The following is an 18,109-nucleotide window of genomic DNA, read 5'->3' on the forward strand; positions in this document are numbered from 1 at the left end:
AGCAGTATCTGGCACATAGTAGGTATGAATAAATATAAGACAAGGAATAAATTAATAGATTAATGTATCAATGATGGATATACATCCATATGAATGTTTAAACAAAATTAGATTATAAAATAGGTACTATTTTTTAACCTGCCTTTTTCCACTTACCAAGATAGTCTTAGTAATTACATGTATTCAGTATTCTCATAACACTTTAAAGGATTAAATAACAAATATTGAAAATATCATTTAAAGAGCCACATCATATCCAAGTGTATGAAAGGAAATCACATTGACATTTCTGAATTAGCATAGGATACCTTTCAGTGACATCGCCCTACTTGGAACCTCATCTGGATCCTAAAAGTTCAAAATGCCCCCAATTGGAGGCAGTGCACCTTCCAGCTCCATCTCCTTTTTCCCTTATGTCCTGACCCCATTCCACTTTCCTCCTGCAAAATTACTTAAAATTTCCCAGCGACACCAAGTTCTTTCACTGTGTGGGCCTCACAACACACTCTTCCTTCTACCACAAACTTTCATCCTGTACCTCCTTCCTGAGAACACACATGCAGCTTCCAGATTGAAATAGAAGATTTCACTCCTTTGTCCTTTGTGACAGTGACCTTTAGGAATCAGCACAAATGACATAGAGTAAGTGATCCAGTGGTGATGGAGAGAACTGAAATTTTAACTTAATTCAGAAAGAAAAAAAGGAATCTTTTGATGTGAGGAAGCAGCTGAAACTCTAGCCAAATTATTTCCTTGTTGTCCTAGTGATCAGAGTAAATAATCTCTGGCGGCACATTCTTTTCTGTTCTTCAGGAAACAATGGCCTTTAACTCCTCTCTTCTGAGACCCTGTGTGATTGGGGAATGGATTGGTCGAGAAGAGAATGATGCCGATCCATTAGCGGCTGAAATGCTGCAGCCCCCAATTCCGAGAAGTAAAAATGAACAATGGGAAAGTGAAGACAGCAGCTGTAGCCCTGCAGGAAGGTAAGATTAAATGTCATCTAAGATTCTGAATATTATTAATCATTACAAGGTAAAGGCAAAATAAATCCAACTGCATGATTTCTTGAAATAACTCTTAGCAATTTTATATAGAAAATTATGTTGACTTCCCACAAGATAAACATTAATTTCTCTGCTTTAACATTAGAGTGCTACTTGATTTGCTTTTAGGTTTTGGTTGTGATTTTTTTCTTTACATCTGAGAAAATTACCATTTCTTTGCTATAATCCCAAACAGAGAAATAATCTCAAGGCTATAACTGTCAGTTGAGACTTTCTATAATGTTGGGTGGGGCATGGCTAACTGTTAAGAATTGGAGGTACATATATCTTTATAATAAATGTTTTCAAATTTTTGGGTCAGATACTCAGAAGAGACATTGCTAAGTAGTGTGGTAGCTCTGTTCTTAATTGTTGGACGGACCTCCATAGTGTTTTCCATAGTGGCTCTACCAGCTTACATTCCCACCAGCAGTGAATGAGGTTTCCTTTTTCTCTACATCCTTTCCAACATTTGTTATTTCTTGACTTATTGATGATAGCCATTCTAACAGATGTGAGGTGGTATCTGATTGCGGTTTTGATCCGCAATTCCTGTATGGTTAGTGACGCTGAGCATGTTTTCATGCATCTATTGGCCGTCTGTGTGTCTTCTTGGGAAAAGTGTCAGTTCATGTCCTCTTCCCTTTTTAATTGGATCGTTTGTTTTGCTATTGTTGAGTTGTATGAGTTTCTTATATATTTTAGATGTTTAGCCCCTTATTGGAAGTAAGCTTGCAAGTATCTTCTCCCCCTTCAGGTCCTTGTCTTTGGTTGATAGCATTTTTTTTTGTAGTGCAGGAGCTTTTTAGTTTGGTATAGTCACATTCATTTATTTTTGCTTATACCTTTCTTGCCTTTGGGGTCAAGTTCAAAAAATACCCTCTCAGAATGAGGGACATAAAACTGAAAGCAACAAACTAATAGACACAGACAACAGTGTGGTGGTTACCAGAGGTAAAGAGGGTGGGAGGAGAATGAAGAGGGTCAAGGGGGTCAAATGTACAGTGAGGGAAGGAGACAAATCTTTGGGTGGTGAGCACACAATGCTAAGTGCAGGTGGTTTGTGATGTAATTGTACACCTAAAACCTATGTAATTTCATTAATCAATGTCAGCCCAATAGATTTAATTCAAAAATAATGGGAGAGGGAGGACTTCTGATGTACAAGAGATATATAGTCAACAGGGAAAAGAAAACTATTAAATGTATACTAGACAATATAAGCCAGTGTTAAGGTGGAATATGAAGAGAGAGAAACCTTGGTTAGAATCTTTTAAGTTTAGAGTTGATAGCTATGATTGCATATAATTACTTACATTTTCTTTTATTTGATGTTTGAAACTATTACAATCTGTGTATTTGAAAGTCCACATGTCATTTTACTCAGGCCTGTGATACTCAAAATGGTGATGGGAGATTTCCTGTTTCCATGTGCTGATAGAAGGAGAATGTTCAGATCATGTTTATTAGAAAAAGATCTATGTGTAATAGCCACTTTTGTAATAGCAGTTGCAATGAGTAACATTTAAAACAGCAATGAAAACTTCTTTGAGGAAGTTGGAGTGAGAACGCATTATGTGAAGCGTGGCCTGCAGGAGATGGAGAAAATGGATACAAATACTCATGACCTGAAATGCGACAGGGGCCGACACTTTCTGAGAGTGTTGCTAGATGAGCACCAGAGAAGAGCTTCCTCTGCACACAGTAGCCACAGTCACTTTGAATATCCCACCTTAGATTTAGCAGCAAGCAATAACTATTCTTTCTCAAGGAGAAAATTGTATTTCCTACAATGCAATAGCTCTCAGGGTTTTTGTTTTTTTTTTTTACTTTGACTTATCACTTGTCTAGAGGGAAGGAAATTCAGAATACTCATTAATGTGCTTCAGAATGTAAAAAATTGACTCTATTTCCATGAGAAATAACTTTTAAATTATTTAAATAGTTTGAGTGTCCTAGAGCAGGAGAATAAAACCATTTTTTAAAATCCATTTACCTTCTTTTGTGAAATGCCAAATCAATTTTACCTGTCAATGAGAGTAATTTTATTTTTACTATCAGGCATATGAAACTCACCAGACCTTTATCTTTATTCATTGCTAGAACTTTAGTTCATAAATGTAAAATAGAGAAATGTCTACTTTCATTCAGTCATCATAATAATCAGAGCTATTCACTGCCAGTGTCACAGTTTCTATTTTCTCCCTAGCTTCAGTGAGCTCTCATTTCCTCTTGAACACCCATTAAAGGGAATCTTTTCTGCCATCCTAGTTCCATTCCTTACTCATAAAACTCAATCCATAAAAATCTCTCAAATATTTGTTTAAAATACTTAAAAAATGTTTTCAGTTTTATTTTTCTCTGTCTTTAAATTATAAGTTGAAGTATTACCTATGAAATGAAGAAAGTGGTAGAATCCTGGCCAGATGCCCCTGTAGAGCTGAAAGAGTGCATGCTTCTCTGAACACAATGTAAAGAATAACAATAAACTATGGATTTTGAAACTATATCTCTCTCATCTTCTAATATGAAACAGTACTTCTGAACTTATACCAGGCATTCATACAGCATTAGATCTGTTGTGGGTGAATAAAAACGGGTTGACAGTGGTGGGAAGGATTGAGTGTGGGGGGCAGGTGTGCAAGGCAAGGGTGAGCAATGGGGGAAAATGGGACAACTGTAATTGAACAACAATTTAAAAACTTCAAAAAAGGGTTAAGAAGAACTTTATAATGACTCTACAGTTTGCAACTATAGTATTAGCATTTGTCCTTAAATAGTAATGAACTCGTGCTATAACTTAACAGTCCTAAACATTCACAAACTACATGATACTCTAGCCTCCTGAAAGAAAAGACATAATTTTCAAAGATGACTTCATCCATTTCTCACTCCCCCACTGGGACTGGCACTTCATCCTTGTCAACACACGTCTGTTATGTGAGTGAAGGAGGCACAGAGGTGGCTTTCATCTCTAAATGGAGCTAAATGGAGCTTATTTATAAGGATTGTTTAATGTCCATCGTAACTTTTTCTTTTTCTATCTCTGTCTCTCCTGTTATTTGATGCTAACATCTCATTTGAATAGCTGTTATTACAACACTCAATTTTTGGTACATAGCCAACTTGCCCTTTCATTCAGAATAATACACATGCAACAGGCTGGTCTTTCACCTTAAGACTAGAGAGGATTAAACAAAAGGCATAGTGAACCTTAAGAACCTTACAGGTAGAAACTTACTCACAATTTTTTTCCTGGAAGCTCTTTTTTGTTTGTTTTTTTAATGGTATACTTTATCTGAACTTTTCTTTAGGTTCAGCAATGCAGCATTTTATGAAAAAGGTAAAGAACTTTAGTACGCATTGCTGGATAAGTGCTGGTTCAAAGGCAATTATGAGGGCAACATGGAGAAACTATTAAAAAAAGATGAAAGCTATTAACATGGAGGCCATGACCAGTCTGTGGTGTCTGGGTGGACTCTAAAGGTCTGTGAATCTCTTGAAATTATGTGCAAATTATCGTGTGTATGTGCATATTGACATTTTTCTGCACATCTTTCATAGATGCTCAGAGTGGCTCTAAATTAAGACAGTTTAGGTAAGAAATTAAAGCAGCCATGGTACAAAAGAAAGAGGGATTCACAAAAGAGGCAACATGTTGGAGAACGGCGGAAGGTTTTCCATGATCATCAGGCACTGCCAATTGGCATGCGCTGCTACGGCTTCGCTGGCCATTTAGGAGGAAAACATATATGTTCATTGCACATTTAGAGTTATTAAAGACAATCATACTTTTGTAATATAAAGTAAACAAAAATTAAGTTTAATAAAACTATATAATTCTACTTTAAGCCATCTTAATTAGCCTTTGCAATAGCTGGTTAATGGAGCTCCTAGAATTACTTGCTGAATTGTAATGTTAATTGTAAATAGGCTCATCAAAGCTTAAAACCCTAATGAAACATTTCTAAGTTGTACCACATTATTAAAGCAAGAGCAATATCAATAAATAATGTAGTCAGGTAAACTCGCTTTATTAGTTAAGTGAGCATTGTTATTAGAAGGTGAATAGGCCATGAAATAAAAAGAAAATCTCACAACTTAGAAATATATATTGTTCAAATGAAAGCCAAAATCATTCCCATTAAGAAGTTTTCCTTTTCATTAAAACTCATAATTGTTTTTGCTATATCTGTAAACAAATGCTAGAAATGTTTCCCTCTTCTTAAGAGTTCCCTTTATTGGCATCAAGAGACAAACAATAAACAAGTGAATATAAAAATATGGACCATAAATTCAAGTAGTATGGTAGGACATAAATCAGAATGAAACAGAAGTCTGAGAACAAAGAACCTTAAGAGTGTCAGATTTTGACTATGTGGGCATGATAGAACTATGTAACACATATGGCAGAGATTAAACCAAACTTCCTAATTTAGGAATACTCAAACATGTAAATTTTATGTGCAAAGAGTGTTGATTAATCAAAAATCAATCTGTCAAAGGCATCAAACAAAAGAAACTTCAAAAATATCCAAAACATACAAAAATTATACTTTATGACTCACTAATTTCTCTTTAAAGCCAAAAAAGTATGTAACTAAATCATACACTTATATCAGAATGTTGATGATGTCATTTTTGTGTGTTCAAAATATGAACTCATAGGCTCATAGATGGATTCTTATTAAGCAGGCATTTGGGACTTAATCAGAGGTTAGGTCTCAGAGCCCAGCATTATTTTCGTGACCAAACCATGTATTTTAATGTGACTAATGAAAACAGTTGGTTCACCACTTATGAAATACTCTTGGTTATTGTTGGCTGATGAATAGGAGTTGCAATCTGTAACCTGCTACTTGTTCCTTTTCTTCCACATTTTGATGTTTTTCTTTCTTCTGTTTCACTACCAGTTTTTCTATTTCCCTGGATTTTCATGTTCCTCAAGTTGGAAGACTCATATACATCCAATTAAATTAATTCTTATTTTATTTAGTGTGCTTTAAAAATGAGGTTTAAATTTACTTATTGAGCATTCACACAAGCTAATGTGCTAGATACTGGGTGAGATCAGCAAGAAAATAAATGAAAATCCTGGATTGAAAGTACTCGCTTGAGGTGAAGAGAATGAGAAGAAACTGTGTCTTATTTCTGCAGGTCAGTGCCCACAGTGCCTTGCAGATAGCATGTAAAAAAGGACAGAGATCTCATGCATAAATCAAAAAGCACAGCAGTTATGTGAAACTTTATGACTTCTCTGACAACCTGGGCCTCAATGCAAAGAGAACCCTTTAATTTCTGACTCTAGTCAAGAGAAAGGGTTTAGGTCCTGCATGCGGTGAACTGAAACAAGCTTGAGATACAGGTCAAGAGAGGATTCATCCAGTTTTCCACCAAAGAAAGCATATGGGGTCAAATAGATTGGATGCTTGTGAAACAGGCTAGAGCAAGGTCAGTCACCCAGGAAGAGTGGGCTCGGGAGGAAGAGAGGAAGTGGTCAGAATACAAGCCTGTCAACGGGGAGAAGCAAGTCTGCACCTGGAGGGGCGGGCACATCGGAGCGGGGGCATCGAGGCCACTTTAAACTCCCTTTCCATCTGATTTTGGCTTAAAAATTACCCTTTTAAATCAAGTCAAGTTGGATACCTAGAGTGTATTAACACAACATTGACATATTAACTGGCTATTCTTTTTCATATGGCTCAAGGCTTTTTTTGGTTGCTTTTCATTTTTTTAAATTTAAATTTAATTTACATTCAATATTATTTTGTATTAGTTTCAGGTGTATAGCATAGTGGTTAGACAATCATTTACTTTACAAAGTGATTCCCCTGGTATTTCCAGTACCCAGCTGGCACCATACATAGTTATTACAATATTATTGACTATATTCCCTATGCTGTACTTTCCATGGGGGATGTTACTGTTCAAGAAAAGATATGTAAATATTTAGAATGCTGCCCATTGTGTTCTTTAAACATATAATAATCCTACCATTTTAGATAACGTTTTATGGGTTTCCTATATCTTAACCTATTTCACACTCATGGAAACATTATTATTATCCTCATTTTAGCAATAAGGAAACCAAGTCCCGGAGTGATTATATTACTGGCCCAAAACTGGAGAGCTGTTATGTAGCAGAGCCAGTCTGTCTTGCTTCAAATTCTGCACCTTTAGATGCTTTGCTATGTTGCTTTTCTTCATGGAGAGTTTTTAAGAATTCCACTATCATTGAGATTTAGGTTCAGTATCTGGATAAGAGGAGACCCAGAATGCTAAATGCTCTTAGAAACACCCCAAACCCATCTCTCCCCATCTTTTGCTGCCCTGTGGCAGGGTGCTGTGTTCTCTCTCACGGTGCAGCTTTCACTTCCACAATCCACAGGCATTCCTCATTAAAAGCAACATGTATATCTTCTCATAATCAAAAGTGAATGGAGCTGAAGTTATGAATAAGTATTATTATTATAAAATAATTTGACTTCAATAAAATATTGCATATGTAAATTCCCTTTAGCATGTTAGGTCTATCAGCTAAGAAATCCAAATTAAAAATTGTTTTGTTTGTTTACTTCTCAGTGAATAAGGTTGGTCAGGAATACTTTAAAATTGGTACATTATTTCTCAGCTTAAAAGACACAGATGAAATTAGAAGACAGATGCCATGGCAAGAAATTGGGGTAAATTGACATCCATCAGTTTGCAAGTGAATATTTGTATTATATCTACTATTAAAGCATAAAATAATTTCCTTTAATTGAATTTGAATTATACTGATAGTTACTAAAATAATGACAAATATTTTAAAAGGGATGCCTATTTTCATCACTGCAAGGGTTCCTGTTTAAGTTGGGAACGTAAGTTAGGATGGAAGTTCAAGTTGAAATAGGTATTGTTGATGAGAATATGACTTCATTATTATTTTTCTTATTGTTCCCTCAACTTTTCACTTTGAAAAGTATCAAACTACAGAAAATTTAAGAGCAGTAATATCAGTATCTACATACCATCCACACATATTCACTAATTAACATTCTGCCTTTGCTTTATCTCTGCAAATAGATCAAACTATTCTATTTTAGTCTATTTCTTTTTTTTCTGAACCACCTGAAAATAAGTTATAGGTATTATAATGTGTTAAATCCTTAATTCTTTAACATTCATTTCCTAAGAATAAGGTATGTATTATACAAATATAGTTGTATATGTTATACAACTATAATATCATTAGTATACCAAAACATTTAACAATGACACCATAAAACCATCTAATATATAGCCCTGGCTGGTGTGGCTCAGTGGACTGAGTGCCGGCCTGCAAACCAAAGGGTTGCTGGTTCGATTCCCAGTCAGGGCACATGCCTGCGTTGTAGTCCAGGTCCCCAGTAGGGGATGCATGAGAGACAACCACATATTGATGTTTCTCTCTCTCTCATTCTCCCTCCATTCCCCTCTCTAAAAATAAATAAGTAAAATCTTAAAAAATAATTTAAAAATAAAAAATAATAATTAATAAAATAAAAAATCAACGTCACTGCAAAAATATATATACTAAAAAAAGAAAAAAATCATGTAATATAGAATTTATATTCAAATTTCTCTAATTTTCCCAGTAAGGTCTTTTATGGATTTCTGTGTTTTATTTTTTGTTTATTTGCTTATTTCTTTCTTTTTTATGCAGCATCCACTAAAGGATCATGTGTGGCATTAAGTTGTTGAGTCTTTTTAGTCTCCTATAATGTACAACAGTCTTTCATCTTTGTTTTTTTTCATAACATCAATATCTTGGTAGACTACAGGCGATTGTTTCCAAATCTGGAGATGTTGTTTCCTAATCATTAAGTTCAGATTAAATATTTTGGGCAAGAATTTTACATAGGGGTATGATATGCCTCCTCATTTTACCACATCTAGAGGTTCATAATGTCAGTTTGTCCCATGATTGGTGATGCTGAGTGTGTTGACTTGGTTAAGGCTATATTGGCTGGATTTCTTCATTGTAAAGGTATCATTTTCTCTTTGTAATTAACAAGTCATCTGTCAGTGCTGCTTTGGAAGAAATGGAAGAAACTCTCTCAGCTCCTTCCCCTTAAATACAACTATAAACCTTGGAAATAATACAAAAGGCAACCAAAGTAACTTTTATGCTGTGAAAATGTAAAGAGGAAGAGGGAATGGTTAGGGACCTGACAACTGGAGGAACACAGTGGCAGGCAATTTAGGATTCCCCCACGAACAGCCTAAGGCAGCCTAGGCGGGGCATTTCCCAACACCAAACTAGCAAGAGGAGGTGGTGGCCCAGATAAGTTTGTTTCTCCCCCTAAGAAAACACAGTCTTTCCAAGCTCTGTAGGAGAGCCTATTTGCATGCACTGTGGAATCAACTGATAGGCCCACTCACAATTAATGGTCAGAGGACAAGCTGTCCTTTCCTGCCAAACTCAAAACTCCTGTTCACTGAAGACACCAGGCATTTCAGTGCCCTTTACTGACAAAAGATACCACCAAAAGAGATCTTTCTGTAACAAAGCTTGACATGGGAACCCTTTTTGTCCCCACTGTCACAAATTCCCTTCGACTACCTAAGGCACCAGATGCACAACCTTGAGAAGCTCCTTTTGCCCCTCAGGCAGCACCAGCAGGTACAATGGGAACCACAGCAACAACAGACACACCAGGCAGACTGAAACAGCTCTGCAGGAGCTCTGAAAGTTAAACTCTCATTGGAACCACAAGCTACAAAAGTAGGCCAGGTGGCTGCCTTCTAAAATAAAAGATATAAATAGGCCCCAGAGACTCCTAAAATAATAACAAATGGTGCAGACTACAAGAAAAAATCACCAGTTACCTCAAGAACCAGGAAAATCACACCTTAGATGAGAAAAAATCATCAACTAATGCCACATTAAGATGAATGAATGAAGTTATCTGGGAAAGATTTTAAATTAATGTGTTTCCTAAGATAGAGTCAGAAGACAAAGTGACACCCTTCTTACATCAGATGTTAGATTATAACGTGTGGCTGACTTTTCTTCAGTGAACATGCATCTCATAATTTTCTCTGACAGTGTCAGGGGCACCCAAACCCTCAGCCATCCTAGTTTACAGCTTTGAGTTTCATTTTGGATTTCGCCCCTTAAATCTACTAACTAATTATGTTTTTTAAAAAAACATAGCCATCATAAAAATGCTTCAACAAGCAATTCCAAGTTCCCTTGAAACAAAGGAGAACACAAAATATCAACAAATAGAAATAATGAAAAAGAACCAGATGAAAATTATGTAACTAAAAACCACATAAAAGGAATTAAAATTTGTTGAACGGACCCAGTAATAGCAAATTATTTTGTGGATATCAACTAACTGATTCTAAAGTTTGTGTGGAGAGGCAAAAGACCCAGAATAGTGAACACATTACTTAAAGAGAAGAACAAGATTGAGGAACTGACATTACCTGACTTCAAGACTTACTGTAAATATGTAGTAGTCAAGACAGTGCATATTAGCAAAAGAATGTACAATGGAACAGAACAGAAAGCCCAGAAATATAGTAAACTACTCTTTGACAAAGGAGCCAAGGCAATCCAATGGAGCAAAGACAGTCTTTTCAACAAATGGTTCTGGGACAACTGGACATGCACATGTTTAAAAAAAAATGAACCTAGACAGAGATCTTATATTATCCACAAAATATAATTCTAAATGGATCATAAGCCCAAATGTAAAATGCAAAACTATAAAGCTAGAAAATAGTAGGTGAAAACCTAGATGACCTTGGGTACTGCAATGGCTTTTTAGATACTACACCAAAGGCACAATCTATGAAAGAAATAATTGATTAGCTGGACTTTATTAAAATGAAAAACTTTTGCTCTATACCCACTTGAGAAATGAGGTACCAAAGGATGTCTGAGAAAGTAGACAGGATCCATATTTTCATTATCCTCAGGGAAATTTTTACTAATATGTCCATAAATTTGCATAGCAAAATAATTGAATGAAATGTTTGTTGATTTTCTTTACTCACCACAGCTAATGCATCATGCCATCATCACTGACAGTTAACACTTAAATATTTCTTCAGTTTAAAGGTGGAACCCAAGACCAAAGGATTGAAACAACAGCAACAGCAACATAAGAAGCTGCTGGCAGCAATGCTCTCTCAAGATTCTTTTGAGTCTATTCACAGCCCTACCCATTCTGTAACAGAAGAAGATATTGATAATGAAGATGATGCAATGGAATTGCTGGGTAATTTTAAAAATTAATAATTTCTCTTTTCTTCTCTGGCACTGTAAAACTGTGGAGTGATTAAGAGATTTTAAAAGTTTCAAATAGTTTTGTCTTAGGGAAAAGAAAGAGTTTTAACACACATTTTATTTACATTAGACTTTTATGAAGTTCCATCTAAGAACTAAGTTGAAATGACCTGAGCATGTGAACTGTTAGAGTGTATTTTGTGCTTTGTATATGCAGCCCTTGGCCTTCTGACTATTTAATCAAGCTTCATTCTGTGTGCAATTGTGAAAAAGACTCGAGCTGTTTGCTTTATTCTCTGATTATAATTGCCTTGGTCACATCTTTTGTCTATAAAATGTATCTAAAGTACATATTTGAGCCCTCATCTTAAGGTGTTCCCCTGGTATTTCAAGGATCTTTCATAAAAATAGAGTAAAATTTAAAGAGGCAAAAAGTAAATAATGTTTATATCTTCCATAAATGACAGGGAAGTTTGTAAAGATTTCAACTTTTTACAGGCCTATCACTTTCATAAAAAAAACCTTACTAATGTTGTATATGTAGGCAATCCTTTTATATCTGTTGATGGAGTAAATGTATGTTTTTGTGTCATCAGAAATATTTTCATAGTAACTTTTAACAATTGAACTTCCCTTTGGAGAATCATTTTTCCAAAAAAAGAATGAAATTTCATTTTGGAGAAAGTGATCCACATAGAAAACAATGTTTTTATTTCAGTGATATCAGTTATTCTATTCTAAATAACTAGAGCAATTTTAAATATTTTGCAACAATATACTAGTAAGAGAATAACTAGTCATTTGAAAGCTTCAAATAAGTTTAACATATAGAATATTGAGTACCAGAAATATACGCATATTAAATTTTTTTAATCATGTTTTTTTGTTTTAAGTGTTTATGACTATAAAATACTATCATTATAATAAATGATGTCAGTCTTTGAGCACAGGCCCACAGAGCAGTTACTTAGTCAGCGATGGCAGGTTCACTGAGGTTTTCTGGATGTGACTATGTTTACCCCAGCACTGGGGGACTACTATGTCATGGCATTTTCTCTTTGTACTGTTGGCCTCTCCTCTCTATTTTCCTTTAAGAACAGTTAAGCTTGGGGGCTTCTTAAGAAATCTTATCTTCCCCACCTCCAAATCATCAGTGTGGTAGATGTGCCAGTTGTAGTGGTGAGATCATTTTCCATCAGTTTCAGCTTAGCAAATATTACTAAGCACTTGCAGTGTGCTAGGCAGTGGCCTCGGTCCTGGGGACATAAAAATAAAATACTCGTGGTCTCTGTTTGTAGAAACTTGACCTTCTAGTGTTCAAGGTAAAAATGAAAATAGATAACTCCAGTAGTGTTTGATAGAGACGCTAATCTGATTAAGTTCACAGTGGTGTATAGGGATAACACCTAATGTAGAAGTGGGAGACAGTGTCTGGGAATGTTTCCTAAAGAAACTGATTCCTGAAGGACAAACAAGTGTACATTCAGCAGGTGGAGTGTGGTCATTACCCTTGCAGGTTTGTTCCTGTGGGAATGAACTTTCTTGCAGCTGTGCTCCAGGGCAGAGCCTGTAAATCGTTCCTCTGCTTCAGTCAGTACAGCGAATTGACATTGGGTTGTGCTGGTATCCTCCTTTCTCCTTTCCTTTAAATGACTGTTCATGGTCAACATGAAGGCAACTATACCTTCCCGAAGAATCTTCTGAAGAAATCCAGGCATGCTCAGAATTACTTCAGGATACCTGGTAGCCTGGGCAGAGCAGAAGAAGCATAGTACTTCAGTGATATCTCATGGGTGTTTTAGGGAGACTCAGGTGTCCACGCAGCTGCTCTCTTCTCAAGTTCCTGGTCTCCCAAGAGGATTGGGTTTAGAAGACTACCTAATGTGAGCAAATAATAGCTGGTCTTCATTAGTGTTTTTTTCATTTAGACATTTTATCCTGTGGTCTGAGTAAATTTAATGTACAATCATGAGAGATAGGCAAAGGTTTGGTCTTTCTCCGTGTCATTCTATAGGTCTCAGCACAGACGGTGGGTGGTACACTGTGCTGCTCTCTAGGGAATGAGTTTTTCCTATGATAGCATGGGATGATCCAAGTCCACTGGGCTGTCCCCTAAAATAATGCCACACACAGCCTTCCCTGTTGCCTAGGTGTCTCAGTGAACAAAAGTGGTAGAGCCGAAGAGTTTGTCCAGAAGATGATTTCACCCAGATGGTTTGTCTATTAGAAATGTCATTTGGGTGTGAAATGTGTCGGACTTTAAGGCCCAAATACTCCTATCCATTAATGTCATTTAATTATTCTAAAAATACATATTTAAAATATAGACTTAGAGTTTTCTTCAAAAGTAACTAGTGTATGTAAATATATTACTTAACAATGTTACTTATGTCTTTCACTAAGGTAATGGCTCATATTTTATATGAGACCAAAGAGATGTACACTACATGAATAATTTCAGTGCATAGAAGAGTTAAGAATATCTTCAGTCATGATATAATAGTTTAACCTGCCAAGTATGCATATAGTATAAAAGTTATTAGCGTTGAGACCTGACATCTTGAATAGTCATATATCTCTCTTAATATTCCATTGGATTTCAATGGAATCATTGGTACAATATTCCTAAATCTATTTAGAAACTGTAAAAATCTACCTTCATAGTCCTTTTAATATTAGTTTTTCATCATTTTGTTTATCATTATAAAATTTTAAGACAATGTTTTTGAAACTCTGCTTCTAAAGAAGCGTGGTTGTACTTATTTGAAGAAAATACAAATGCTAAGCTCTTGAAAATGTCATGAAATCTAATTGCAGTACATAGAATCAGTGTAAAATGAAGCAGAGGCATCTGGTATGTAAAATACCTTTTTGAATCTATCACATTTTATAGAATGGGTTAGCCATAGCTTATGTGTTTTAAGACTTTAAATCATCATTGTTATCTATACCATGATTTAACAAGCTGAAAATTTTATTTATTATGCATGTGAAGCTCTCTGTAAGCTTTTTGAAGTGATAAATAAGCAAGTTTATGTTAATATAACAAAGGATTATTCCTTAGTAAAACTGGTTGATTAAAAGGGGGAAAAAGCTTTTAGTGGAAATAGTAAAAGTCAATAAAACTACTGATCCTTGTTTTGTTTATTAAGAAATCTAGCATTGTTAATATGTGCTCATATTTAATTCTTCACAATTGTTTAGTTGCATCTGTGTGGATTTTTTTTTCTATATGTGTTGGGTATGTGAAAAAATTATGGTACAGCATCTAAAATTTTTTACATAAATTAAATATTTTGTGAAATATTGCTTTAAATACTACTTATAAATTCATAGTAGAAAAATAACTTAATATGGAATTAATCTTTATCAAATAAAATATCCAAATTGTAGAATGTAAGATATAACAATTTTAAGTGCCTATAAAACGGCGCTGTAACTACAGAAGGTATTGAGTAGAATATCTGCGTGTCACCTTAAACTAAGTGACTCTCAACTTCAAATATAAGATACCCCCAGATATTTTAGTAATTGAGCTACAAATTAATGACCACAATGAATAAAGCATTGTAAAAAAATCTTTATGATTTTTAGTTATTAAAATAACTTTTCAAAAATGGAAAGACAAGTTACAATGGTACAAGATATAAAAATATGTATTTTATTTCATTAATTTTTACAGAAAATTTGAGGGACTTCATTAGTTTCAAAGATTTCACCTTGTAAATGAGCCCATTTTCATTATATGACATACATTTTTTCTCTTATTTTTGATGAAATGCTAATTGCAATTATATGTTTGATTATTCTTTATATAATTTATACTTAAAGTATAACACAAAAAACACAACTACTTTTCTTAGACATTTTTTATGGGATATTACTTTAAAAAGATTTTTATGATTTCATAGAATTGGTGATGAGGTTAATACTAAAAAATCACACTCTAGAGATGCTAAAAAAGAACAAAAACAGGATTAGTCATGCGTTATACTTTCCAGTCTTAGGTCAGAGTCATGTAAAAATGAAAACTAAGGTTATATTACCAAAACACGTAAGATGATTGCAAATATATATTTGTTTTAAATTTAATAATTAATAACAGGTATTACTGTACTGCTATTCTTTACAGAGTACAATAATCAAGTTTCTAAAACCTCAGTATCTTACCAAATTCTGTAAAATATAAATGTACTTAATTTTCTAGAGGGACTTACATTAAGATGACCCTTTGGAAAATTTTCTTTTGCATTTTGAAAGTAAACATTCACTCTCTGTTCTGCTTTGCCTTTTTTTTACCTGGAGACTTCTTAAAGTAGAAAACATTCATATTTGCAAAATAAGAACACGCATTTCACCTGATGAGAAATGGGTGTCATCACTCTCTTATGTGTGTATGTATGTGGGAGGGGACTTAAATGTATCCATGTACCTGTGTTTGAATGACCTGAAGTGTGTGATAGAGACTAAAGCACATGGGGACATGCATACACACTTCATTTCCTTTGAGTATGGACCGTTGGGAATATCAAGACAACAGAAAAGTGGTCACTTTAAAATGAAGATTCTTTATAGAAAAGATTCCTTTAAAAAGCATGAGGACTTCCAAAATTAAATTTATGAATGCTTAAATTGTCCATAAGATTGCTTTAAATACTAGTTAGAAATTCATTCAGCGTAGTACCAAAGTAACTTGATGTGGAATTAGTACATATTAGAGAAATCATTAAATGTGTGGGATGTCAAGATAAAACAATTTTGAGCACCAGTGAGTCAGTGCTTTAAACCTAGAACATACTGAATAAGTTACCTTCCAAATCACCTCCATCTAAATAGACCTTGTTTTCAAATATAAGATATTCTCAAAATTTTCAACAGCTACACTGGTAAATAATGATCACAATTAAACATTACAGAAAATTGGCACATATATTTTTAAATGTTCACTAATTGAATTAGTATAATGGAGAAACTAGAACCTCAGGCAGATGTATGCAAATGTATTTTACATGCCAAGTAGTGAATATTTCCTCCTGGTAAGCCATGTGACATACAAGGGCCGGCAGAGGTAGGTTTGGAGTTAAACCTAACTCCAAAAATAAAACAAAATGAAAAGAGCTTCAGTGAAGAGTAGGGCAATATAAAATGATAAAATATTTCATTAGAATTCAAGAAAGAGAGGGGAAGAAAAAAGATTTAAATACAGTGTTCAGTTTTGTTTTGTTTTGTTTTCTTTTTCAAACTTGATGAGAAATATAAGCCTACAAGTCCAGAAAATGTCAGGCTCACAAAATGAAACAATTTCAAGTAAACAGAAGCTGATATATGTAAGTTACCAGCAGACTTGCACTTTAAGAATAGTTACAACCTTGGAAAAGAACAATATCTGCAGAATCAAAGTATCTGATTTCAGGACTTATCTGAGACTACAATAATCAAGACAATGTGTTATTGACATGAAACTTGACAAACAAATCAATGAAGTAGTTTAACGTTTAGAAATAGATCTGGTCAATTAGTTTTCAAAAAGGCATCAGGTAATCTGATACAGAAAAGAAAATGTTTTCAAGCATTGGCATGGGAACAATTAGATAGATGTAAAGAAATCATACCATAACAAAAATTATTTTTAAATGAATTATAGGCACAACTTAGAGGCAAACAAAGATTTCTTAGAGATAAGGTAACTGATGATAAAAGAAAAATTTGATAAACTAAACCTCATTAAAATGATAAACTTCTCAAAAATAAAAAGTAAGGAGAAAAAATTTTAAATGTACAAGCATGCCACTGGCTGAGAGAAAATACAGACAATACATCTGACAAAGGATTTGTATCAAGAATGTACATAGGGTTCCTACGAATCAATTTTTTAAAAGCACAAATTACTTAATAAAAATGGGCAAAAGCTTTCAATAGGCATTTCATGAAAGGAGATAAACAAGAGGTAAATACGCACGTGAACGGTGTCCAACATCATTAGCTATCAGGGAATAGCAAAATAAAACAACATCAAAAGACCACTTCTAACCAACTAGAATGGCCAAAATTAAAGACTCTCAACACAAAATATTACCAAAAATGTGATATAGCTCTATATGTCAAATGTTGCTCATAAGAATGAAAAGTTTTACAATCTCTCTTTATAAAATTCAATATATACCTTCACGATGGCCTAGGATATTTTCCCAAGAGAAATAAGGCATGTATCCTCAAATATTTTGTATATTAAAGCAGTTTTACTCTGAATAACCCAAACAGAAAACAATCAAAATTATAATCACATGGAGAACATATAAATAAATTGTGATATACTTACACAATGGAATACTGTTAAACAATAAAAATAAGTACTGATACACGTGACAATCTGGATGAATCTCATTGCTATGTATGAAACTGTTCCCTCACCCCCACCAATTCATATGTTGATGCCATAATTCCTAATGTGATAGTATTTGGAGATAGGACTTTCAGGAGTAATTCTTAAAGTTGGATAAGGTCATAAGGCTGGGTTCCTAATCTGGTAGGACTGGTAGCCTTATAAGAAGAAGAAGAGAGATCTGCCTCTCCCTCTCTCTCCCCACCCCCTGCCCCCACCCCCTGTCCTCTCCTTCTCCCTCTCCCATGTATACATGCTCAGAAAAGGCCACGTGAGGATGCAATGAGAAGGTGGCCATCTACAACCCAAAGAGAGAGCTCTCAGCAGACATTGACCCTGCTGACACCTTGATCTTGGATCTTAGTTTCCACAATTGTTAGAAAATAAATTTCTGTTATTTAAGCCAGCCAGTCTTAAAAT

The 18,109-nt window shown here is 34.6% G+C and overlaps 1 protein-coding gene across 1 annotated transcript in view; it reads left to right on the forward strand.

Annotated features, from left to right (window-relative positions):
- The window catches only part of CUNH8orf34 (chromosome unknown C8orf34 homolog), a 302,867-nt gene that overhangs the window by 92,395 nt on the left and 192,363 nt on the right, over positions 1-18,109 (forward strand). The window contains 2 exon segments of the mRNA XM_045861369.1: positions 814-986; positions 11,133-11,299. Of these exon segments, the coding sequence (XP_045717325.1) occupies positions 814-986; positions 11,133-11,299 (340 nt within the window).

Source organism: Phyllostomus hastatus, unplaced genomic scaffold (assembly GCF_019186645.2).
Source record: "Phyllostomus hastatus isolate PE091 unplaced genomic scaffold, TTU_PhHast_1.1 phas_scaffold_21, whole genome shotgun sequence".
NCBI classification, from domain to species: domain Eukaryota; kingdom Metazoa; phylum Chordata; class Mammalia; order Chiroptera; family Phyllostomidae; genus Phyllostomus; species Phyllostomus hastatus.